Genomic DNA, 26,580 nt, shown 5'->3' with positions numbered 1-26,580 from the left:
TATAGGCATTATAGAGAAGGGTACGTGAAAAGAAGAGCTGACAGAGAAAGACATGGGGCACTTAAGGAACTGTTTATGCTTTGAGTTCATGCCCACATATGGGTAATGTCTCCCTATAGCCTCAGTCTGTTCTGTGTGATACCACACTTGTTAATTTTGGAGAAATATGTGAGCACAGATACAAGAGTGTTTTCAGTTTGTAGCATCATAGTACCTTAAAAATGTGTACTGAGTCTTTGTTATAAGTAGTAATAAAATACATCTGACGTAATTATAAGTGTGTAGCAAGGAATGGGCCAAGTGTCTCTCTTTCTCACCTAAATACAGGATGAGAGAGACCTTTCCAAACATAACGACATTGCTAATTCTCTTCTTCTGTATTGTTAACTTTTCCCCTACTGCATAAGGGTAAAGTGGGTGAGATTAGAGGCAGTGATTGCAGCTTTTTGCCATCTAAAGTGTTTTGCTTTCCTAGAAAAGGCTTGAGGTGATTGTTACTGAAGTCGCATGAACATCTGTGTATAGTAAAGGGATCAGAAACCAAGTTCACGCTAACTCGGAAACCCAGAGCTGAGAATTACCATCAGGAGGGAGTCCAAATTCAGATTCACAGATTTTTTAAAAATAAGTATATACAGATGTAACTCAGCATGGGAGCAAGACACTGTCATAAAGGTTGCTTCATAATATCAGTTTTAACAGAGACTTTATAGCTTAACATTTTAAACATGTCATCAGTTTTGAAGTGTGGTTTATACATTGTTTTTCCATGCAGCCATGAAGAAATGCCCAAGTCTCTCCCTCTGGCCTCTTTTGTTTGATTGCTTACCTTGTGGCTTTAACTACACTGAATGAACTCTTGACTTGGTATGTGGACATGATCGCAATCCCAACCAAGTCTGGATTCAGTATTGGGATCCTGGATTTTACTGTGTATTTATCTGTAATTACATGTCCTACCATGATAATTCAGTGAAAAACTAAACAAGAAAAAAAAAAGTTACATAATATCTGACCTATGATCAGAAGTCATGCTGAAAGGCTGTTCTATCTGTTTTGGTTCTGTACTGAAAGACAAACAGTCCACAACAACTTTGCTTTGTTGAATTTCTGAGGCTTGTAGATAGTGTTTAGCCAGATTAGGAAATATGGGATTCTTATTAGGCTGCCTTTGTTCTTTTTTTAAATCTTTATTTCCTTTGTCTCAGAGACAAAAAGGTTGTTGTTACTCACCAACAGAAATGTGCCAAACCTGAATAATTTGATGTGAATTTATGCAGTGTGTTGTGAGGTCTCAGCCAGCAGTTGTTGAATGTAGTGGCAACTACACGCAAGGAAATCTTTCTGTGCTAGAGGGAGAGTATTGAAAGGAGAAAAGAGATGTGGAAAGAAAGATCTCTGGGTAACATGTTAATTACAAAAACAAATCTGCTTTCAAGGGTCAAGTATGAAAACTGCCTTGTCTGCCTCAGAATGATGGGAAAGGGTTATAATGGATGCTTATTAACCAAACCAAAGTTATTTTGCATTTGCAGGGTTGGACATTTATCAGTGCATTTGTCATGTAATAGTTCATGTTTTGGTCCTGCTAACGCATGCATGCTCTCTCAAAGTTTTGCTATTAATTTTACTGTAGATGGATGGCTTTTTCTCCTGCCTCTGACTCTCCACTTGTAATGTAGTGTGTGGAGATTTGATCAGTGACTAGAGTAAATGCAGCTTGGGGTAGAAGGGGGATTGGAACACAGAGAGAATACGTTATGCATTTTGGTCTGGAAATTCGTTATGCGTCATTATGACAGAGAATTAAAACTCATTATTTGAAATGGTAAGTTCACTTTTATTTTATTTTTGCAGAAGAATGCATTAGCATAATAAATGGCTTGTAGAATTGGAGGCCATTTGTAAAGAAAGAAGCTTTGTGGTCAGATATGTGCCGTTCACCATTCACATACTTACCCACCTTCCCTTTTCTCATCACAAGTCCATCGAGTGTCCCCAGTTTATTCTTCTCAGTAGATTCCCAGTTTAAACTGAGAATCTCCCACAGAGATCCCACTATTGCAGAAAACAAAAGCCTGCTAGTGTATGAAGAATGTTCCTTTAATCACTCTGAAGTATGTCTGCTGCCTCTAAGCACTGCTGCATAGGGCACACGCAGACCTGGTTCACACTGCTCTTTGCATACTAACGTCCCTTTACCTACAATTGCATCTGGCATCTCAGGGATTTTTTTTGCCTTGGTTTATTTTGAGGGGTTTGCTTTGTGTTATTTTCAACTGTTGTGTAACGTTCTTCTGCACTGCTTCACAATTGTTGATTTTTATTCCAACGATGACTATATTCAGTGAAATAGATTTAATTTTTGTGTATATTTTACTGAAAGCTTTGGGATTCTTAACTCAGAGAGGTGCTATGCAAATGTAAATTGTCCTTATTAATGAATATAGCGAAAGCATTAGCATGATCAGTGTATTCTGTGAATGTTAAGTTAAAGACAGTTAAAAAGAAAGCTAGCAAAATCACACATTTCATTGTAAATCAAGCATTTTTCTGTTTGTTTGTAATTAGACACAATTTTCTGTAATGCAAATGCCATCCTAGAGGATGGCGCAGCCTGCGCAGGCACCTTGTGCAGCTGGGGAACTCGTGGGTCTCTGCTGGAGACGCTGTACGTTTCCTCAGCCTGCAGCAGAGGCTTTGCGGTCTGTGGCCCATATGTTCCCGAAAAGAGTGGTAAGTCACATTTCTGAGTTTAGTTATCAAGGCTGTACCATGACAGTGCTAAGTTGCACCATGGCAGAGCCTAGGTGTCAGACCAAAGCCAAAAGAGCATATGTAAAACACTTTTATCACTTAAATGTCAGGCATGTCACATGTTGTAACCCTTTCTCACGTTTTGAATAAGCAATTTCCTCCTTTTTCCTCCCTCGAACATGGTGCTGTCAAGTTTATCCAAACACTCTGAGCACATCTCCTGAAAGGTTCTAGAGACATGCTCAAATTATTTGCTCAGCCCAGAACTATGAAACATTTAAAGTCTGATGCCAAACTCTTTGCCAAGTATAATTCTTCATTTATTTATGTGTCTTATCTTGGGGAATTTCAAAGTGCTGGTCTGACAAAAACGAATACAGTTTTCCTTTGTTTAGCAAGAATACAGAGCTGTATCTTGTTGCAGATTTAAAAAAAAAAAAAAAAAGAAAGAAAGAAATCACTGTTTTATTGCATAGGAGTAGAGTCCAAAGCCCTAGTCTGTTCCAGCTCTCTGTTTTTGGAGATGCTATGTTGGGTCCCACTGTAGAAGATATTATGTGGAAGATCTTATCTCACTATGGAAGATTGTACAATGTTAATTAATTAATCAAAAAATGGATCTTCCTTATTTCAGATTTAAAATTTCCTCATGGAGAACTTGCACTCTTCCAGCACATTCAATCTAGCAAAATGCAAAGTTGTAAATGAGGAAAACTATCCCTCTGCACAACCCAACCTGTGCCCCTCACATCCCACCCTCAGAACCGGTCGGAGGCATGGGGGAGAGGCAAGACACACTGAGCAGTCTGCCCTCCCGTGGAGAGGATCAAAGACAAATAGTGATGTGTGTATCCTGAGAAACTAAATGGTAATCGTAAGCTGTGTGTAAACTTGAGAGGAAAGTGAAAAGGATCCACAGTTTTGAAATACAACAAATGGAGAATTTTTGTTCTAAAAAGCAGGCTAAATGCTCGTCTTTTGGGCAGGTGTAGGTAGCTCCTGTCCTGTTCAAAGCAAGGCCTTAGGAACCCAGAGCTGCACACAAAAGGCTTTGCTCCAAAAGGGTGAGTTAGGGTTGTCCAGGTATGTCACTTGGCCCTCAGCCTGACACTGAAGGGTTTTTTTGTCAGTACAGTGCACAATGGTCAATGCCTAATGTCCATCTACAACACCTTTTATCACTGAATAGAAAAAGCGATTCACTGCTAGAGGGGTGGGTGGTCTTTTACTCAGGAATGGCTACTCTTTAAGGGGGATGTTGTGGAGGCAAGATAGAAATGAAATGAGTCTGTATTGTAAAGGAACAGAAATGGAATGAGACTCTGAATGTATTGGTAGCATTCAAGAAAAACTACAGTCCAGGTAGAGTTCAAAGTGCTCTTTCCCAGGACAGATCCCTCACCCAGATCCTTCCAATGTTGGGACCCCAGCCCTGTTGTTCACTTCTTGTGGACACCCCAGATTTCGCAGAAATCAGGTGACCCTGGGTGTTTTAAAGCACGTCTAAACAGAAGGACATTGTCAAACTTGAACCAGAGCAGAGCTGCTACTGCCGTGTAACGTGTGCATGGTTGTTCGAGGCCATGCATTCTTCAGCAGAAATAAATTCTGTCAGGAATAGTCACAAATCTGCCTACATGCATCCTGCCTGCTAGGGTTTGCATTTGGATCACCTCACTTATTGACAGATGTGTAAAATTTTATATACTGCACTCCCACAACTCCCTTGTGACTCCTGCTGCAGATGCTGGTGAGCCTGAGCTTTGGCAGCTGTGTTAAGCATTCATATGCATTCAGGTTTTTTTCCCCTTCAGCCCTGTCTTTTCTTATGTGATATATTATTGCATGGAATTATTTTACATTAATTCTGCCTATTTGTTGGTAATGTCCCATTCTTTCTGTTGTTTGGATGCAAATGCAAAAGATAGGTCCCTGGAGAAAGAGCAGGTCTGTTACTGGAAGATGAGACCATACCAGAGGATACAGAGTGAAATGCAGATGGTGTTTTCAGCCTCTTCAATGTACAAATAAAGGCAAAATGAGATCGTCCATACAGCTGGAATGAAATCATATGGCCTTGCACGTGTTCCTGCCATAGCGTATTTCCTCGTGTGAGCAAGAGATGCTAAATTCTGCGTCATGCAGGATGTTGTTTGACCAAAAGCTCATACTTGCTCCTTTAATCAGCAGTAGAATAATGTGTGTACGTATTAACTTTTCTCTGTGCCCTTTTTTTTTTTTTTTTTAACAAAATGCCATTTAATTTTAAATGCTAATATGTGTCTTGTTAATGAAGAAGCCAGAATTGACTATGAGGTTGGTAAGCTCCAAGGAACAGTGAGGAAGATCATTACACTTCTGCTCGTAGATAGCTATTTGTGAACCAGCTGATAATGTGCAAAATTAAGATTTCGTAAGTGGCATTTTAAATGAATGGTTAATGGCTGAAGATTAATTAAACAGTCAGAGTTGTTCAAAAGAGAAGCTGTTAAAATCTTGTTTATAGGCCAGTCACTTGCATACTTAAAGTGCAAACCTTAATGGCATGTGGTATTTCCATTTAGCAGGCAAGAAGTGTAACTAGGATATTTTTCTTGAACAAGGAAACCTACCCTACTGGATATGCTGTATAGATAGATGGATGTAACATTGTGTGCTCTGTTTTCCTCCTAGTTAATGGTTGTCTGGTAGCAGTATAGGCAGTGAAATGCAAAATCCTCTGGGATTTCGGTAATCCTAAATAGAATTGCTAAATCTTATTTTAATTAAAGTTAAAGGGACATGGTTAAATGTGATGTGGTTCTATTTTCCCACTACTCTCCAAATAGCCTGTTCTACTTCATACACTTTGGGGTTTTCAAAGTGCCCAGCTTTTCATTGCTCCAGGTTGTTTTCTGTCAGAATGAGTCTCCTCAGACCCATCATTAGCCTTGCAGAGTTGCTTCAGCTAAGGGAAAAAAAAAAAAAAAAGTATGTTTTCAGTCAGGTTTATTCTGTACTGCAACTCGGGTTAAATGATGAATGTTAACGTAGTCCCGTTTCCCTGACTGAAGAGAAACAACAAGCAGAAGGTCCGTATGTTGCTCACTATTCGGAGGCTTGTTCTTCCAACACATTGTGATCCAAGAAACTGTTTTTCTTATGTTTTCCCCTTCTCAGCCCGGTTCCCAACTCCTTTTGTTAACTCTCTCCTGGTTTTCCCCTAGCTTCCTGACATAGTCGTTTTGGCTTACCATCTTCTAGCTTCTGGATAAGCAAGAGCAATTTCCAGAGAAAGCCCTGATGACTTAGCCTTGTGCAAGCTTTGCTGTGTAGCCTGGTGTGAGGTGAATTTACATTTCTGACCTCAGGGAACTTGTACTCTGTCCAGAACTGTGAGTTTCAAAAAAATCCTCTCCTAAGGTATTTTTTGAGCTCCTACTCAAATGTAGAAAGAAATGTGCAAAGTGAAAGAAAAAGATTCTTCCTTTCACTGCAGTGATAGTCTTTGTCTAGTAAAACTGATCAGTAGATGAGGGTATGGGATTTAGTCTGTGCATATTATGTCTTTTCTTGGAGGTAGAAGAGTCCTGAGAGTCTTCAGGTGACATCCCACAAGTTCTCATATTTTCTGAAAGTAAGCAGTCAATAATAGGTTTTCTCCTCATTTTTCTTCAGAAAAAAAACAACACAAACAACAACAACAAAAAAAAAACTCCTACACTTATTCAGATGACTGCAGCAGAGGGAACCATGGAACCATGGGGGACGCCACAGACCCACCAGCATTGCCAGGTTAAATAGCCACCAGGAACAGTGCAGTAATTTGGGGGCTTTCCAGCATGACTGCTCATGTCCAGGCATAGTGCTTAGATCTGTATGGTGTTCACACAGCTCGACTCTGTAAGGGAAGCCTTACAGTGGAAACTGTAGTGGTCTGTAAGCGTCCATAAAAATTGTAGGGAATTCTTGACATTTTCTGAGCAGAATATTTATACTTTGATTTTCCTGCAGTCCCAGTTTAGTTAGAGTTTATACTGGCAGATCTTTAAGATTTTTCTACTAATCTTAATCCTTTTGTTTCAATGAAGTGACTTAGCTCTCAACTTAAGTTATAAAAGGTGTAACAGAGCCGTGGATCTGACCTCAGAATGAGTCAATGGGAACCTACTTGTGGGAGGTTTGAGGATCTAATAGCAGAATAAACCAGCTGTTCCTAAACAGAGTTCAGGACCTTGCACCTTGCTTGTGTCAAGATGCTACTGGTGAAAGGTTTCCCAAGGACCTAGTAAGCAGCGTTGCTGGAAGCAAGTACAGACAGAAGCATGAACTGCCTTTTGGTCAGCAGAAAACTAAGAATTGATGTTATCTGAAAAGCTGAAAATCCCTCAATATTGTGCTAGCAAAAGTATTGAGAGAACTGAAGAGATGTGATGGAAATGGCTTAATAGGCAACTGGATGCAGAATAAAAAGAGAATAATTGTGATTACTGTCTGACAGCTGTGCAAAGCATACAGTCGATGACAATCTCTAAAAAGTGCTATTTTTCAATACGTGATCACAAACAAGTCCAGTGGTGGAGACGGTGACCGAGGGGTCAGAGCAAGCCAAGAAATAGTTTGTTTGTCAGCTCAAGCCTTCTGATGTAGTTAGGATGGTACATACTCTGCACCTCTGTGACTGTCTGACTGTCCTTACATCCCTGAAAGGAGCCCTGGCACCATATGGAGTTCACACGTAGAGTGGCTGAGGAACAGTCTCTCTGGCAGGCCATGCAGCTACAGATCATTTGTTGACATTGATCAAGGTATCTGTATTGATTCTGGGGTGGTCTAAGAGAATTGTGACTATTTTGTGGAGAGCGGTGTTAGACTGTCATAGAAAATGAAACAAGTAACTTGTCTTCAACTGGATTGTGGCCTGCATCTGAGGGAAAGTGAGGTCTTTCATTAGGACAAAGGAACATGAGAAAATGATGTTGCTTCAGATAACCATACCAGTTATCTCTTGTTATCACTACCTTGTCCTTGATGCCTGGAGGCCATTTTTTTAAAAAGCAGTGGAGAGCAATTGCATGAAAGATTTTATACTCTTCAGTTGCCTGCAAAACAGGTAGCTGCCTTAATTTATTTTTTTTTTATCAAATCAAGCTGAAGGAGAGAAAAAGAAAAAAAAAAAACACGATAAAGATGATGATGTAAGAGGATTGAGTGTGAAATACCTTTAGAAAGTGCTAAAAATTGAATAGCTTGAACATACTTGTAAAGCAATAAATGTCCTCTTAATTTGTTTTCCCCCCTTCTTGTTCCAGTTCCTTCAGTGGCAGTCAGTCAGTGTGACATTGCATCGATGTCGTACTCCTCCAAATCTACTCTGTGGGAGATCGCTAGCCCCTTCCCTCCAGTGATTCGGCAGTAGTGAGGAGAAACAAGCAAGCGTCAGATAGTGTTCTAACATTTCAAACAACATCTTATCGTTCAGTCTCTGATGACCCATATTTATGGTTTAATTTCTTCACTCACTTAAAATTTTAATCTTAAATATTTTTTTTCTGCCTAATAGTATCTTAGGGGCATTTCTTCTGAAACCACTATTAACTAGAATACGTCCTTCAGCTCTGGAGTTTATCTGTTGTAAACACTTCTGCCCTTAGGCTTTGATGTCTACTTAGTCCTGGATATGGTTATTACCTTGTAAATGGGAATCAACTGCAAACGATCATTATGGTATTTACATAAAATGCATGGAAAACAATTATTGTGAGACCAGTCTATAAGTTAAAGCACGGGACATGTTTCCAGTGGAAGTGCTGTGCACAGTCTGGCAGTTGAAAAGTAAGCAACAATGCACCTTCAGAGGGATGCACACAGGTTAAAGCGTGTTCTGTCGGGGGGAAGGAGGGTGCAGCTATCTTCTGTGTCAGAGTTGACATAATGCTAAATTGGCTGAAAGACTGCTTTAATTGAGCACTTGCGTGCCCTAAGTGCGCTGCTAACCAGGGGACCTGGATTGCTTCAGCGCTGCTCTCAGGTAATGATAGAGGAGGCCTTCTGCAGCTCGTCTCTGCTTCGCAGGTCAGCCGGCACTTCCAGCACGACAGCGGACTGTGAGCTGGTGGAGGAGCATTAGGGAGCAGCAGCAAAGCAGCAATAAACCTGTTCCTAATTGTTATGGATTGTTAGTACACAAATTACAAGCAAACAGTCTGCAGTCCTTCACCTGAATAAGGTGCTATTTTCTTCCTTTGACATTTTCTGCTGTCCCTCATTTGAAAAAAAGCAGGAGGCGGTTATTTGGTGCTGCCATGTACAATGGCCATGTTAAAGCAGTGGCTGATGTAAAGGGGACTGGGGGGAAGGGATTGATCTTTTCCTCCTTTTCTCTGTAAATACCACTGTCTGCATCAGTGTTGATACTTTGACCTCTTTGCTACAGAGCTTGAAAAGTCTCTTGCACTTAGTGACATGTTCTGGCTCCAGAACTGAACAGGCAGAAGTCTAACTCTCTGTCTTTGAGCATTGCTGCAAATAGATTATCAATCTAAATATGATAAGTGCTCGAGTATTCCTCTCCAAATTTACACTCATTAGCCTAAATACTGGTATTTTTTACATGTCTGTGTGGCTTCGGAAATGATTAACAGTATTCCTTCATACCTTTTAGCCTTTTATCTGCACTCTGCCCACTATCTCATTACTATTAGCTATGGCAAATACATCAAACGGCTGAGCAGCTTCATTGTTCTGGTGTTTTTCTTTTAAAGACCGCAGTGCATAGATACATGTTAATTTCCCTTTTGTGTTAAAACCTGCCTCTGAGGAATAAGATTGCCAGTATTCAGGTTTTGGCCAGTAAAAATACTGAGGTCTAATATCTTCTGAATGCTTTGTCTCTGTTCATGTTTTTAGTAGTGCAGTGCATTTGTAGCAGAGATCTGCTTTTCTGTAATGCCCATGGAACCTCAAATTACTGTCCCCTGAATTTAAGAAAATGATTTTAATATGCTTTCTAAGTGTTTTCTTTATTTCTGGAGTTGAGAGATGATACATTTAGACACCTGCTCTTACAAGTGGGTGGAAATTGAAAATCATGCCAAGAAAAATGCTGTTTCGCAGAAAAGTTTCAAAATATGCATTGTTTAGTGTGTGACATAAAAGGGATTATGTAAGGTTTGTGAGCCCTTGTTTAGGAAGAAGTCACTCACTCTCGTGGGTCTGTAGCTTTTCTGCTAGTAATACTTATTGCTTACATCTGAAAAGCACTGTATGAACTACTGTTTTCCCCATCAACTTTGAAAGATGTCTAGGAGGCTCTGAGCCCTAAGTCAGCGCAGTTCCCTTCCACTTTTAGACCAGAACCGTGATTGTGCTCAAGTTACAGTAGAGGATCACGACCACTCCACTAGTAAAAGTGTCTCTTTATCAGTTGTCAGGAGACAACTGATCGGTTTATAGGTAACAAATGTGAATTTGTGCTTACTGGGAAGAAATGTGACTGCTTCTGCATTTACATACATACCTACATAAATTTGGTGGTACACGCTTCATTGCTATAACTGTTGGAAGTAACACGTGGTAGTCACTGTATATGATAGGATAGCAGCAGTTGCCACAATACATAAAAGGGATACAAGAACAGATTAAATCATTAATGCTTTTCTATCGTATCCTGTCTTATTTCCAGTAAGATACCATGCCTGGTACTTAATGGGGCATATCTTTGAAAAAATCAGCAGGTATGATGTTCTGGAAAACATGAAAATCTGCAACCTTGTCTTAGAGGCCAAAGTAATATTTTTGATTTGACATTTTTTAAAAGTACAAATTGTGTCATTGTCACTGTTACATAAGCTAGAAATTGTAAATTTATGTTTCACTATCTGAAAAGCAAAAGATAGCATGTGGATTTGCATCTGCTGTTCAGAAAGAAGACTGATGTGCAAGTCCTCTTTCCATCAAAGTGGCAACATTTCAGTTGATTGAGGTGGGAAGTCAGAACTGATTCCCATGCCTGGTTCTCCCCGAAAGAATGATGAAGTGATGTTTTCTTTTCTGTTTTATACTTATTAGTTTCACAGCCAGATTACTGTAACTTGAGCTTTTTTGCCATACTTCTGCATGACTGTTTTTGTTAACCGCTTTTATTACCTTTTAGCCTGGTTTTTGCATCATGCTATTGACAAAATGAGTTTTACATTTTTTTTACCCCAAAGTTTAGAGCATAGAATACAGAAGAAATCCATACAAAAAAAAGTCTGAAACATTAATTGGACTAGACTACAGCATTTAAAGTAACCTATTCTATCGTCCATTTACCTCCCACATGAAATGAAAACTCTATTTTGATCTGAACTGTCACAGATAATTTCTGCACATAAAACACATCCAGAGACAGCTTTCAAATGGAGTTGTCACTTCTTATTTAGCAGGCTGGGGACTCTCTATTGTTGTCAAACCCTCTTTGCAAAAGCATCACTAACACACTGATATGCACAGTTGTATGTAAGAGGAGGAATGGTTGCACAGCCTCCATGAAACAGAAAATTGTATCTAGGTGCTAGAATCCTCTGCAGCTGAACTTACCTACACCTTAGGAGAAAATCCTTTTAGGCTATTTTTAAGAAGATTTTCATACTATGAGCTGGTGTTGGTAGGGGTTGTGTTTTTAGTATAGTGAGGTTTTAGTGTGAAATAGTCATGATTAACATTTAAAAGCTACTAACCATTGTTCTGTTATTTTCCCTGACCTCTGTGGGACCAGAAGTTTGGCTCTAATCTCTTCATAAATTTCAGAAATTCTTCAGCAAGTGCAGTGGGAATATCTCTGACTGAGTACAGAGCTGCTGCCTCAGAGTGTATTGCAGCCAGAATGCTGAGGCAGGGCTGTAGCGTGCTGTTTTCCAGACTGCTGTTCTGCTGGTGGCCAGTGTGGCCCTCTGATGGGGTTGGCTGGAAGACCCAGCTATGCCATCATAGATGACAACAGCTTAGAGGTAGAAGAATAATATTATTCTTTCTGTTCTTATAACATTGTTTGTCCTGAAGCATGACGGATTTTCACAAAAGAAATTTGCACCCTGGCCTCAGTTGTATTCTCAGAGGTTTATACTATTGGAATATGCAGTTAAATAGCAATAATTTAAGACTTAATTTATTTACCTCTCAAGGTTACAAAGTAGACTGGTCCTGCACCAAGATTAAGGGGGAAGAATTTGGTTAGCGTGATGAGTTGTCCTTTTTTGGTGTCTCCACAGCAGCACTGAATGGCTTGCGCCTCTCTTTTCATTGTGGTAAAGCACAAGTTGAAAAAGTGCTCTTCCCACCTAATCCTGCAACCACAACATAGATAGACTATCTGCTGATCTGTCTGATAGGCATGACTTTGTCAAATCCAGACATATACTTGGGAGTGAAACACGGAGACTGAGGGCCTTGCATTTTCTCCATCTGCCCGAGTCCTGCAGGTGCCTTCTCTCCTGCAGCAGGGGGTGTTGAGGAGCAGGACTGGAGGGAGAGAAGTTTCCTGTTGCAAAGTGGGATCTACAGAAACACAAAACTAAAAGGTAGAGCCCAAATACAGCTGGTCAAAGCCCAGTGCCTGTTTTAAGGACCATATCTTCCGTACTGAAGCGAGATAGAGGTTGGAAACCACATTCTGGTTTCTAAGCTGTGTGCCAGCAGATCTGAGGGGGCCTTGCTCGGGGTAGGCCTCAAAGCCTCTCCTGGCGAGGGACGTGATGGCGAGCAGCTTCCTCTGTTCTGCTTTTCCCTGCAAATGTATTGTATTCATGAATCAATTTTAATTGCTATCCCATGGGGAGCAGTGAATTAGATGGAAAAAAGGGTAATTTTGATAGTAATGGAGAGTATGCTTAAATGTAGAAAAATGAGGGAAAGAAAAATCTTACGGTCACTGTGGTTATGTCAGTGATAATGCGCCTCCATGGGGATTGCAAACCATGGCCAGCGCAGGAAAAATAACAGCAGATAAAAGCAATCTCTCCTCCTTCTGCTTCCAAATTTTGGTGGGCCAGCTTGCGTTCCTCTCTGCAGGTGGGACAGGTATACAGAGCTGGGCTGGGTACAAGATATCCTCCTTGCTCCCTCCTTGCTCCAGGAATAGCAGCTGTGATCCACTTCTGGGCTCAGGTGACATGCTTATAAAGCTATGGACTAGAGAAGTGGATGGACATTTTTCCTTTGCTGGAAATAGCAACTTTGGAGGCTGCATTCTCACAGGTATTCTGCATACACTTCTTTTAGTTACCCGGCACCGAAGTTGCTTTGTGTGTTTGTATGGTAGCTCTGTCAAGTTGTTAGTTCTTTTAAATCAAAATGCTAGTATACTGTTTATAGTGACTTCTTACAGAAGCGAGACTCAAAAACGAAAATTGTCTTTGCAGCCTGTATGGGTGTGATATATCTACCACCTTCCTCAAATACTAAGTATCACTGTCAGGCATCTTGCTGACCAGTGTTGTTTCCATATTGTCTTGTGTTCCCCCACCTGCCTTTACTGTTTCCAATAATTCCTCTGTGTGTGGGAACAGGGCTCTCCTTTTATTTTGCATCTGTGCAGGGCCTGTTGCACGGAGAGCCCTGTCTCTGACAGGGGCATTGCAGGGGTGCTTTGTCCGCAAGTACTCCAAAGGTGGTCTTGACAGATTTGAGGCCATCCCAAAACTATGCGGAGATAAGGAGGATGCCTGTCAGAAGCTGGAGCGAGGCCACTCCAGCCTACAGCATTTAGCCTGGAGCTCACTGCAGATTTTGGGAAGATTTTGCAGATTTTGTACCCTCATGTGTTTGCCTGACCTTTTAGAGGCAGACATATGCCTGTTTCCCCCCGTGCTCCAAACCAGCTAGCTAATGGCCTGCTCCGATCCAAAGAGGATGTGCTTAGGTTAATGTTGATGTGTCCTGCTGAGAGCACAGTACCATCCAAAAGAACTTCAAAGCCTGCTTTTCTGCAGGTCTGCCTTCAAAACACTATGCAAACATGTCCTGCAGCAATGCCAATTACTGACTCCTGGGAATATATCTCAGAATGGTCACGCCCTCGTTTCAAAGGCAATATATGGGGCCATTATGTGAGCAAATACAGTGCATGTCAGTGAAAATCCATTGATGATGATGAATTTTGGTTGCTGTTGACTGCAGCCAGATACAGGATGGTGAGTAAGGGGTAAAACATTAACCCTTGAGCTCTGTTTTTTTGTGGGTTTTTTTTTTCAGTAAACAGGTCAGGGTTTCATAAGAGCTCAAGGAAAATACGAAAAGAAAAAAAAAAAAGGCTGGAGATAAGTCTTAAGGAAGAAACAAAAAAGAAAAGGGCAAGGAAAACAAAAAGAATTACCAAAAAAAAACAATCCACCTTGGGGGAAAAGAATCAAATGAAAAGATTTTTAAACGGGAAGAAATTAAGAAATGGTAGGAAGAAGATTTTAAAAATATGAACAGTGCCAGGAGCTTCTTTGCAGAAGGTTTGTGTAGAGGAGAGTTAATTCAGGTTTGAAAAAGTCCAAGAGTTCTAGGGAAAGCTGAATTGTTTGATTATTTTGAAACCTTCAAAGAGAAACATTACAGGGAAAAACTGTAGAAGAAAGTACACAGCTAGAATTACTCTTGATCTGCTGTAGGGTGTGTGTGTTTGTGTTTGAAAACACTGTCATGTCATTGTTTTAGTGTCCTGATTTTGATTGATAAATTGAGTTAACCTATATGAATCTGAAACATTTCAAGATTTTATTTTAGTCTCTTCATTTTTATAAGTTACTTCTGTTCAGATAATGTGATACTGCTAGTGTGTCCCCTTCCAGTAAAAAATGTAGAATTCCAGAGACGTGTTGTCTGTAGATCAAGGTGCAATAAGGTTTCCCTTCATAATTACAAATATCCTTTGGTGAAAATACAGGCAGCTTCAGCTCCTCTCATTTCCATAAGTTGTTGTGGATGCAGTGTTTTGTATACTGACAGTGGAAACAGCGCCAGAACCAGAACAGGAATTGAATTGCAGAATGTGGATGGATGGCGTTTTCTGTACATGCTCCCCTGGTTGATGGCACCAAACAAAGGAGTATCCCTTGCTAACGCTCTCCGTCGCTAACCATGGTGAGCAGCGGGCTCCCGGCGTACCCAAAGCAGGAGCTGCAGGCAGGGTCCGGCCCTGCCTGGCCCTGCAGCACCTCCCCAGTGAGAGGAACCTTTGCCAGGACCCCCTGAGAGCTTATTGCAGGGGTGACCCCAGGCCGCGTCCTCAGTATCCACGAGGGGTTTTTTTCCTGTATTGATCATGTTACAGAAGAGAAGCAGTGGAAGAAGAGCTTTGTTTCCTTACTCTTGACTCAGAAAGCGTTTACCAGTAACCACTGTCCCTTCCCCCTCCTCTCCCAGACCTTTGCTTCAGTATTCACTTGTCAGCCTGGGCCTTGTTCCCCAGGGTGAGATTCCTCCTCGTTTTATAATGAGGAACAGGACCTCTGGCTTTTTCTATGAGTTGCCACCAAAACTGACGTTACAGCTGGGCCCGGCAGCAAGGATGGCAATATGCAATAGTAACCATCCCACATGAGATTTAGATTAACTGCTCTTCCGTTTGGTTCTTGTAATGCTTCAGCAGCATGATCTGATTTGCTGTATTCACATAATCCATCATTAATTGTCTGACTTAGGAAACTAGGTTCTTCTGCAGCGGATGGAGAGATGGGCTCCCCTGCGTTCAGAGCGGAGCCTCACGTTCTCAGCTGCAGCTATTCTACTTCATTTATCTGTTTTTCGCTTTCAACGTGGTTTATTTTTTCAAGCATTCTGGCAGGAGGAGCTGGGATAACAGCAATGCTTCCGTGAGAAATGTTACCGTGGAGGCTTACTTAAGCATAGAGGGAACTACACAGTAGCCGCTGGCTGCAGACCTCCAGCTTTGGTGGCAACGGAGGAGAGGAGGAGCGGGTGCTGCGGCAGCATGCACCGGCTGTCTCCTCCTCCCCTCTGAGGAAGCTGCTGCTGTCACTGCCAGAGGATGCTCTAGTGCTTGTAAGGGACAGCTGTTGCACCCACGTGGCTCCATCAGTGGTGGCAGTGATAGGGACAGGCTCCATGTTCTCGGCTCTCTCCTTCGCCCCAGCAGCACAGGAGAGCAGACAGGAGCGGCTCTCGGGGGCCAGGCTTGCTTCTGGGGCTTGTAGCAGAGAGCAGGGGCAGAGAGTTGCACAGAGGTCAGGGAGCCCGTCTGCCTCCATCCCCGTGCACGAGAGGTGCAGCAGCTCTGCGCCCCCTCCCTCCCCAGTCGCGGGCCTTTACTAATTGTCTCTCACAACCCTAAAACTTCCAGTTCTTTTCTGCCATCTTCCCTTTTCCCTCACCCCAGTCTCCTGAAAGCTCCGCTGCCTCCCCCTGAAACTTGCTCTATCGTTGCTGAATTGCATTTTACCACCCCACGAATGAGAACAAAATAAACTACTTTATCCTCCATCATTTGAGCAGCAAAATGCAATTTGCTGGTGTTGCTGCAGATCTTTGAGCCAGCTCTGGTCTGGAGACTTTTATCACTTTGCAATCTAATCTGCTGAATACCTCTTGCATTGGAAGAAAATGTTTTTTAAAGACAAAAAAGGCTGTGTATTTAGCATGCGCAAGCCCATATGTCCTCATATTTCTCTATATGTATGTACGTGCATCTATATAAATAAAAAATACATATAACACTTTGAAAGTCCACACCTAACTTGCTAATGTCAGCTGTGGTTGATAGACAGCTAAGTCAGACTCTTTTTATAGTCCATTTCTAAAATGAAACCATAAATTTTAAAGCCAGGCTTCATCATTGCAGAGAAAAAGCTTTTGCAGTCTATTGATGAAATATAACATTTGATAGGATTTATGAGGCCCAGATTCGGGAGGATCATTTGCAGAGCACTTAAAGCTGCTTTTTCCTGCCCTTTGCCTTCCCTCCTCCCAAATACACATACCAAAAAAAATCCATTAGTAATGAAAAATTATTAAGGAAGATTTTTCTTGATTCCATACAAATGTCAATTTGAGAGAGAAAAAGAGGAAGAAAACAGTTGCAGGAGTTTCTACAGTAGAGAGATCTCAGTAGAGCCAGGCTGATTGTACGAGAGGAATACTAACTTTTGCTAATAAATACACAGTGTGATTCTTTGCCGTAATGCAGTCATCTGTAATGTGTGTCTACATATTTTTAATAGCACTAGATGGATTTTATTTTTTGATCACACAGAGATACTCACAAACTAGTCACAGAAAGTTAAAAATAAAAATGATACCCAGCTTCTTGGTATCTTGATAAAGTTTCCTTCTGTCTTGTATTACCAGAGTGATAATTTCAGAGGAAAAACATCTTCTGTAACTTGCGATCACAGTATCTGTCAAATGGTAGGAAATGAAGAAAACTGCCAGACAGTGTCAGATTTATTAACAGCTCCAAGAAAACCAAAATTAATGCATTTTCTCGTCTTTGATGGGTTGAAATGTCCATGTGCTGTACTTATCTTAATGGACAAGTGAAGGAAGTAGCACTCATCAATTAAGTCTCTCATTAAGCTGACTACAGCTTAATCTGGAGCACATGCAAGAGTGCTGCGAGCTTACCAGGCTGTGCCTCGGAGGTGGTTGCGGTGGTTGTTGGGAGCGCTCACACCTCGGGAGCAAACCGGCTTTGTGCTGCCTTCGGGACCGGGAAGCAGGACTCTGTGCCAGGCACAAGCAGTGCTGGGGGGCGGACTGGGGGTCAGTCGCACAGACCCCTACTGCTCCACTTACCACAGGAGCTGTTGGCCTGACTTCCACTGGAAAAACATGTTTCCGCCTGTTAATAACCAGCCTTCAACCACTTGGGTTGAAAATGCCTATGTAGGAGGTGTGCTGAAGCCAAATTTCTCTGGAATATGATGACAGCTGTTTTGGGGGGCTGGGAGGGAGGAGGCAAGGGGTTGGTTTGTCTGTAGAAAAGGTAAAAATAAGCAGCATATGATACTTCCAATAAGAAGCTGTAGTCTTTCCATACTCTGGAACAGGGCCTTTATATTTAGGAAGGGAACACAGCCTAGTCTTATACCAGACTGTGCCTTTTGCCACCCCTTGAACGTTGACAATGTGACTAAATTATAAGATTTAGAGTACTTCCCACACACATGATGGAAACTTGGCTGCTGACTTCACCAAAAGCGCTAGTCCTGAGCTGCCAGAGCCTAGACGTGCTTTTCCAGCAGTAGGTTCTCCTGGCTGCAGGGACCAGGGAGGCTCCCAGCGCAGCAGAGAACGATGAGGTGACCTGGGTATGATCAGTGTCCCCTTGCCATTGTGATCCACCTTCTGGGGAGGGGAAGGGGAAGCTGAGGTGAATGCAAAATCCTAAGAAATGCCGTGGAGGGGTAGGACAGGAATAGCTGGAGCAGCCCAGGGGATGGGGAGAATAAAAGACATGTATATGGGGAGGAGCTGGATCAGGGCAGCGTGGTGGGCGGTAAGTGGGTGCCTCAGAGTAGAGGGAAGTCTTTCCTTGTGAGAGCTTGACCCTGTGAGCTTAATGCTCTGTTAACATATTATATATGAACATATATACTCTGTTAATGTGTTATATATTGAAGCAATGCAGGAAGGAAGAAGTGTTGTTGGGTGTCCCAAACCACCTGCAGCCTGATCGTTACTGGCAGACTGCTTTGTGAAAAGCTTCTGGGAGATGGTGCTCAATGAGTGCTGGAAGGCGAGACGCTGACCTAGATGCATCAGGGAAGGTGCTAGAACAGCCCACGGGACAGGGATGCACTTGTATGAGAAGCTGGTAAGGGGCCAAGGAAACTGGCATCCTCGAGTGAAAGGTACAAAGGGAAAACTTCAGAACATCGGGGTGAGAACAGAGAATGAGTGCAACGAGACAAAACACATGTGAGGATTTGTTAGTTGTTTATCTAAACATACCAGTTGAAACCATATGAGCAAATGTAAATAGAGAAAATCAGAAGGTGCGGGACAGTGTTTCCTTTTTATTTGGGAAAAGAGAGAGGAATCATTCAGCAGGGCTAGGGATGGGCCTGAACCAGAACACTTGCTTTAGGGTGTCTGAGACATCCCAACCAAATGCAGAGATGCAGGCTTGCTTTTCCTCTTCCAGGTGAGCTGTACGAGGAGGTGATTGTCTGTAGCTTGAAGATGCCATGACTTTGTTTTTTTCCGTTTTAATAGAACGTTTTTCAGTGCAATTACTGAAAAGGAATAGTTCTTCACCTTCCATCTTCAACACCTGAAAATCTGCCCCCACCTCTCCGAGTGGAAAAGGGGGAGTCCTTTCAGAGAGGCGCGGTGCAGCTGCAGCCATAATAGGAAGGAGAGAGAGAAGCTGTGCATGTCTGGAAGTCTGAGAGCTTCCACGGGCTGCAAAATAAGAAGTAATAAAGTTCCACTGCTAATTTAGGCCCTTGAGTGCAGAAATATTTCTCCGAAATACAGTTCAGCTTGTAAAATGTTTAATTCTGTTGATGTGGAGCTTGTGATGAAAGCTAGCTGAAGGGAATGTGCGCTCCCCAGCCATCGCAAACGTGAGCAAAAACGCTGCACTGTGTGGGGGAGATGTGCCCGAGGAGGGGAGGGAGGTGCTGCTGGGGTAGGCAGGGTGGCCCCAAAGGCAGCAGAACTTTGCAAAATCCATCAACTGCTTCGGCATCTGGCAGGGTTTCTGTTGAGCAATAACCACAAGCTAAATTTGCCATTTATAATTCCTGAGAGAAGCTAGTGGTAACTGTTGTTTTGACTTTTGAGCATGTTCCTGTGAAACTGCTCAGATCTCAGTTATCAGTTGGAAATGCTGCCCTATCAGAGAGCTAAAACGAATTTCCCATCAGGATTGTCCCCATGATAAGGTTGTTACAAGATTTTTAGCCCCCTTGCACTACTACAGTGTAAGAAATATAATTAACAGTGTTCCTCTTGCACATCTGTTCAATGCTTCATGTGTCATGCTAGTATATATTCAGAGCAAGTGAAGTGTGGATCTTGTAGTGGAGTTAGGGTGTTCCAAGGAGTGCGTATGGCTTCTGCTCCCCTCTGTGAGAAGCTCCGTGTATTGTAGGAGTCATTCTAGCATGCTGAATAGTGCTTTTGTTATGCTGTGCCTTAAGCTCACGGATAGTAAAATACATGCGAAATAATTTAATTTGTTATCTTTGCTTTTCTTTAGCTTGTAGTTAGAACGTAAAATGTTTTCCTTATAAGGCTTCCATGCTTCACCTTGCATGTGCCAGTGGCTTAATAAGAACATCTGCTGTCTTTCTGTAGCAAATCCGATGATTTTTCTATGCACGTATATTCAGTTGTACATATAAATAGAATCCAGGCGCTGTTAGATGCGTATGAAAGCGTACGTCAAATTGAAATGGTAACATATGAGGTTTTCTGTAGTTCATTTATGAAGTATCAAGTTAAAAACGAAGCTGTGAAGTAGCCAAAAAACTTTTTATTTCTGCAGCCAAAGGCATATGCTTGTACAGCCTAACCTAATTAGATCTCTGAGATATTCTTAGAATGGTCAGTGTTTCATGTGTTGTATCATTGTCTGAGAGTTGCTTTTTCATTATAGTTGGGCTTTTACACAGCAGAACGTAGGAGAGCATTGCTCCAGATGTCTGGCTCCTTTTACTGATTTTGTTGCTGTCTACAGCAAAACTTGAATTTTAGCTCTACAGTGTAAATTCCCTTTGAATCTTTGGATGCCCTTAAACAGTGCAGTAGTGGAGTATGTGTAAATGTCTACAAAGTATGGTGATCGGAGTGGCTAGGTTAAGAGAGCTATAAAACAGTTCCAGCTGGACAGCATTCTTGAGGTAAGCTCTAAATACGCTCCAAATTGTCAGCACACTACTCAGGAAAAACACAAGAAACGAATCATCATCAGTGTGCTTTGCTTCCTTTAATGTGCGTAAGGATAGTGTAAATGGAAGCCAGTCAATTTTCAGCAGTTTGTGTAAAATTGTCCCTGGATTTTGCTTCCATACTTCAGCCTTTGGGAATAAAAGCATCACACTGGATTGTTACTCTAAGTATACCTGTGTGTATTTCTGTGAAGGCAACACTATCTATATTTCAGTAAGTATTGTGTATCTGTCCATTAATATTTATATAGAGCTGAGAGCTTTGGTTCTTGCAATTTTTAATAAACATTGATGGTGTTACTAGTTTATACAGAACATTCAATATGCTCCATCAAAATGGCAGCTCTAATTAGGTTCCTTGAATTAGCTAATGGATTTTGAGAAAGATAGCTTACAAAGCTCTTACAGCTGTCCAAGATATTCCTGCCATGGCAGAAAGACAAAAGGCCGCTGGAAGCTACAGACTTTAAGCTTTAGAAATGCAGCTGACAGTTAAAAAAGATAAATTACGTTTGTATTTTTTTCCCGTAAAGGTCCTAATACTGGATTAATGTTATCCTCCTGGTGATCATTCATTAAAAACACAAACAAACAAAAAAACCTTTGTAGTAAGGATGCGAATTGACTGAGAGCTATGACTTTCCCTGATACTTTGTAGGTGTTATAAATTAATTCATTTATTTATTTTAAAACATAAACTTTATCAATAACAGGATTACAGACACAGAGACTTCTGAACTGAGATTTGTACCTTATTTCTACCTGGGCCAGATATAAAATTGAACAACATTGAGGATTAGTTGCTGCCATTCTGGCAAAGGCACAAATTTGTATGTGTGCAACAAAGAACCAAATACAGTCTCGTGTGAAACTTGGAGAGGTAATTTCTCGGAGAAAATGGATAGTTACTCCTGGCTTTGTAGTTTCCAACAAAGTGCGTTTTAGAACGTGGACAGCATCATCTGCTGCGAGCAAGTTCTTAGATCCTCGACTCTTCCCTCACAAGGGAGCGCAGAAATTAAGACTACGGTGAATTGTCACCTTCTCTCCCTCCTGCTTTTGCTTTGTGTGTGCTAAAGGGAATTCCAGAGGGACTCTTGAATGGCTAATTCATTGGAAGTCTGTAAAGTACTTATTATTTCAGCTTTAGCAGTAAGTTTAATAAACTGTAGTGCAAAAAAGCAAGAGTCTGCAAATGAAAAAACCTGGCTGCCAGTCGCAGGCAGGTGTGATAGCCATTAAGGAACAGAGCTACATTTCCACACAAGAGTTTAGCATTCAGCGTTTGCTTTGTTGAATTGTTAGGGCTGCAGTAAATGGAGTTGGAGGGCTGAAAATCTGCTCTGTGTGTTGATGTGACCTATCTATTGTAAATATGCCAGCTGCTTTAGATCAGGGAAGTAAAATACCCCCTCCCAAGCCGTGTTGTAATACAAAGTGCCAAAAAAGGCAATTTAAGTACTTTGCCGTGTAAATCCAGAAGAAATTACCTTGGAGAGAAGGCCCTCAATTATGCCTCACACGTGACATCTGCATGATAGATAAAAGGGATAATTGATATCATCTTTAGTGAAGAAACCAGAAACTGTTGCATTGTCTAGAGGCTACTGAAAATACTAGGAAAATCTGTTTTTCATTATTTTCATTGTGTATTGTTTATAGAGAGTTTGGTTGTTGTCAGCAGCCGAGTCCCTAATCTCCCTGCTTTCCTAGCCCTTTTGAGACACGTGCACATCTCGGATCAACAAGACGGCAGTAAACTGGTCACATGCCAGGAGCAGGCATTGTCATTAACCAGCCTGAACTGTAAGGCGTCTTTTTTATTAGTAGTTAAAGTCTGGTGATTGCTTTTTTGATGAGGCACAATACACTGGGTAGAAAAGAAAAAAATAATCTTTTCTGTGAAGTAAAGATGACAAACTGGCTGCTAACAAGAAAGTGTCCTTTCCTGTTTTTCTTTCCTTTTTTTTCCTTTCCATTTTTTCCCTTCCTTTTTTTTTTTTTCCCTTTCCTTTTTTCCTCTTCCTGTTTTCTTTTTCCTCATGTTTCTGTTGGAGTAGCAAATACCATTGTGTTGTTACAGTGAAGTTAAGCCTTAATCCCTAAAGCAAAAAACTAGGCTATACCTTTATTTCTGGCCAACTGTAGACAGCTATAGGTTATAAAGGGGGGCAAAAGAGATGAAAAGTGGCCTGGACTGGAAAGATGGTGCTCATCAGAATGTCTAGGCCATCTGCCATGACAAACAGGAAAAGGTGTTGTATGTCATTTGAAAGGACATAAAAGGATGCTTTATGTCAAGCCACTGAGAAGTATTGTATAAACAGTTTGGAAAAACTGAAAGTGATATAAATCTGTTGGTCTCAGTCCTCAAATAGTTCTGGTGAGGCTTCTGTAAACATATTATGAGCTATTTGGGGGAAGAAAAGGTTAATGACGCTGCTAATTCATATCGTGCAAGGCTCGCTCTCCTTCTTTCTTCATAATGAATCGGTAAGAATATCATCGTCTTTCTCTCCGCTAAGCTCCTAATGTCAAGGGGTCAGTAGTGATGTTACGGGGTCAATAGGACTCAATTTACATTCAGACAAATGGTAGTCATGTGCTGCCCTAGGAGTCTTTGACCTTTTGGACATCAGTGGTTGTACTGCTTTTATGTTAGTCTAAAGAATTGAAAGGTGACAGCATATGTTATGCTGAAGGACAGTTATGACTTTGTTAAGTATCATAAAGCAGATACGGAGTATCTGTAAAACAAACTCGGGGACTTCAGTGTACAAGTTAAATAAACTCAAACAGATGTAAATAGCTTCTTCTGGGTAGCTGGTTTTCCTGCAGTTTATTTGTGATTCTTGGCTTTGTATTTATATACTTTCAGTTAGAGAGCAACATATCCATCTACACATCCACCTACTGCTTCTCAAGGCGGCCCATCTATGAGAGGCAGCCCTGTGTACGTGGAACTGGGCTCAGTCTTCCTTCCAGCCACTTTGCACAGGTTTCCAAATCAGATGTCCTGCTGGGGCCCCTTTTGCATTGATAAAGTTCCTAATTGTGTGTGCACAGGGTATAATCCTGCCCAGACCAAGAAAGCAAGCATAGCAGAGACCAGTGAAATGGTTTGCATGGATCCAGTGGCTAGAGAGGTACAGCTCTTAAAGCAGGTCCTCAGCTGGGGTGCATGTAGCTGAAACCCGGGCCGGGCCTGCCTGGACAGCAAAGGGGATTCACAGACCTCCAAGGTAGTATCAGTGGTGCCACTAAGGCATTTCTGACAAGTCTTTCATTGCAGTATCATTCATTCACTCAAGTGCGTATGAAAACAACAAATGTTCATTTCTTCCTAAACTCTCTCTCAGTGGTTCGCAAAGATGAAAGCTGAAATAATGTAGGATTATGTTCTTATCATCGATTTTCTTTTTATCGCTTTCCACCATTCCTTCTTACTGTTGAGGTGCAGAAATATCTTCACAAGCAATGTAATACTTCAGAGTAGGAGGACAAGGTCTGGAACTGAAAGAGTAACATACTTGAATATTTATTTGTTATAACTCCAGAATGAAAAATTTATCCTGAATGAAATATTCTCTTACATGCTCCGTTGGACTCCTTTGCATTGTATACCTGTGCAGACCAGTATGTTCCTTGCAGTGTATAACAGCTCGTTTGGGTTTATAGCAAATTGTGAATGGAAGATTGTCCCTTCTCTTGAGTCAGTGAATTAAGTTTTGTTTGTTAATGGAAATTTCACTAAAAAACACTTTTTTTTTTTCCACTTGGAAGCACAAGTAGTTTGTTTAAAGGCTGACAGTCAGATGGGTGAAATCAGCGTTTGAAGTAAGTGGCTGGCAAAGTGGCCTGTGCAATATTAATGTGTTTAGGAAAACCACTGGAAACAAAATGTTTATTGCCTCTTTAAATGTATGTTTATATACAGCTTTAAGTGGTTCATCTTCGCCTGTATGTACAACACTTGTTTTTAATTTTGTGCTATCTAGAGAGCTGCAGTTAAGAAGTCACTAATTTAAAAAATGACATTTTCAACCTGAATGATTGAAATCCAGATGAGCTACTCAAAGGAAGAATAGAGGGGAGATTTTATTGTGTAAAATCTGAGCCATACGTATTAAATACTGACGATAATCTTTTGATTCTTTGAAAAAAATAACTTGTCTGTCATTGCAAACGTTATTGCTGTGGTGCTTGCTCTTCAGAGATGATGAGATGAAATTTCATGGTCATGTTTTACATAAGATTAGAGATAGCTTGAAGATAACATCTGTGCCAAAGTGCAGTTTACACTTTGTTTTGGGACACCTGTGCCAGCTGTATGGTTTGAGTGGCTGTTTCGCAGCGGTTCTCCTTGCAGTCACAGTGGTCAAAGCAGAACCTGTATTGGGACTTAGGCATATTTGGGTATAAGGCAGAAAAACATGATTTGGGGCAGTTGTTAATCTAGTTAGTTATACAGCCCCAGCAACCCAGAAATGATGAATGTTCAGACTTCTTTTTTCTTTCTTTCATGCCAGAAGAAAGCTTTGGTTTGTAAGGCTTGTAACTGGCAAAACTACAGAATGGCTGGCAGGAATGTGCTTTTTCCTCTTTTGATTGTTCTAGTAAGATAACTGCTATTATTGTTGTTATTATTATTATTATTTCCAACAAAGGTCCTTGCAGTATGTGCAGCTTATTCAAACAACTATTGAACTTCTCTTAAAATTGCTTGCTTGTGGCTTGTTTGAAGAGTTTTTGCTACTATTGTTTGAAGTCAGCATCTCAGTCTTCACCAAACATTTTGTAAAGTTTCTCCAAGTCTTTTTTCCACACCTCTGTGTTAGTTAAAAAATTCCACAAAAAGCTTTAGGGTCCATCCCACCATCACCTACTTCTGAACTAGTCTCCTTAAGTATAGCACTGTTCTAGGAAATAGTTCTGAAACCAGTCACAGAATGCAGAGTGGATGCTTCTCTTACAGCTTTCTCATGGTGGTTGAGAAGTCCATGAGCAGATTAACTGTTGGAGCCTGCAAGCACACTAGGGAGAATGGCAAATGTGTGGTTGCATGCTTCTCTGTAGACCATATACTTCAGGGAGCCATGTCAGAGAAGTGAGTTTTGCATGATACTGTAGATACCATGAGGACTGTAATATTTATGTCTCCTAAAGGAAGGAGCACTACATTAAATGTAAAGCTACTGTAAAAGAAATCCGTCTGCTGTACTTACTAGGCTGGGGAAAAGCTTCAATAAGTCTCCTTAATATAAATTGACTTTGATTGGAGTATTGTTTTTGTATTTCTTCTGTAAGTGCAGGTTCCTTTTCGGTATAAATAGTCATGCATCCCAAACATTTGAACTGGTATTCATTTACCAGCCCTGTCTGAGAACTGCTATCTGATCAAACCAATATTTTTTAATTATGTACTTATAGGCAGATGGGAGAATAGTTTACAGTCAATGTATGATCTTCTCTGCAAATCTTGGAAAATTGTGTTGTTTTTTTTTTTAATATTGCCTTATCAGTTTCTTTTTTTTATTACTGATGACTTCATTCTGTTTGAATTCAATGCTTCAGTTTCTTTGGGGTAAACTAATAGATTATGTATGCGATATTTGCACAGTGCTGATTGAATTCATCTGGTGAGCTTGAATGTGGTTCATATATTCACATAATTGTCAGGAGCCAACTTGAAATTCAGAACTGTTTCACGAGCATTGCACAGGGCATCGTATTCATCTCGCATTACTCAGGAGTGGGTAAAACTTTCATGGTAAGCTAGATATGCAGCTCTTTCACAAGCCAATGTCTTTTACATTTGTGCCTGTAAACAGTGATGGAGAAAAAAATGAGCCATTGAGCTCTAACTGTTTCCTGAAAAAATGAAGCTGACATTGCAATGATCATCCCCCTTCTGATCTGTTACCTGCACCTTCCTCACAGATTCTGAACTTGCTGGCCA

At 41.1% G+C, this 26,580-nt stretch overlaps 1 protein-coding gene across 9 annotated transcripts in view; it reads left to right on the top strand.

Annotated features, from left to right (window-relative positions):
- PARD3B (par-3 family cell polarity regulator beta) overlaps positions 1 to 26,580 on the top strand; it is a 538,356-nt gene that overhangs the window by 458,132 nt on the left and 53,644 nt on the right. Inside the window, exons 21-22 of one of the 9 annotated variants that reach the window (XM_080600339.1) lie at positions 776 to 867; positions 4,682 to 26,031. The exons of 7 other annotated variants lie outside the window; for them this stretch is intronic. In XM_080600339.1, coding sequence (XP_080456465.1) covers positions 776 to 821 — 46 coding nt within the window. In that variant the 3' untranslated portion in view covers positions 822 to 867; positions 4,682 to 26,031. Of the gene's footprint in view, positions 1 to 775; positions 26,032 to 26,580 lie in introns of those variants that run through there. One more of the 9 variants, XM_080600338.1, reaches the window with a different exon arrangement.

The sequence above is a fragment of the Anser brachyrhynchus genome (genome assembly GCF_964034855.1).
Source record: "Anser brachyrhynchus genome assembly, chromosome: 7".
Classification (NCBI taxonomy): Eukaryota; Metazoa; Chordata; class Aves; order Anseriformes; family Anatidae; genus Anser; species Anser brachyrhynchus.
This window is presented reverse-complemented; position numbering and strand designations above follow the sequence as displayed.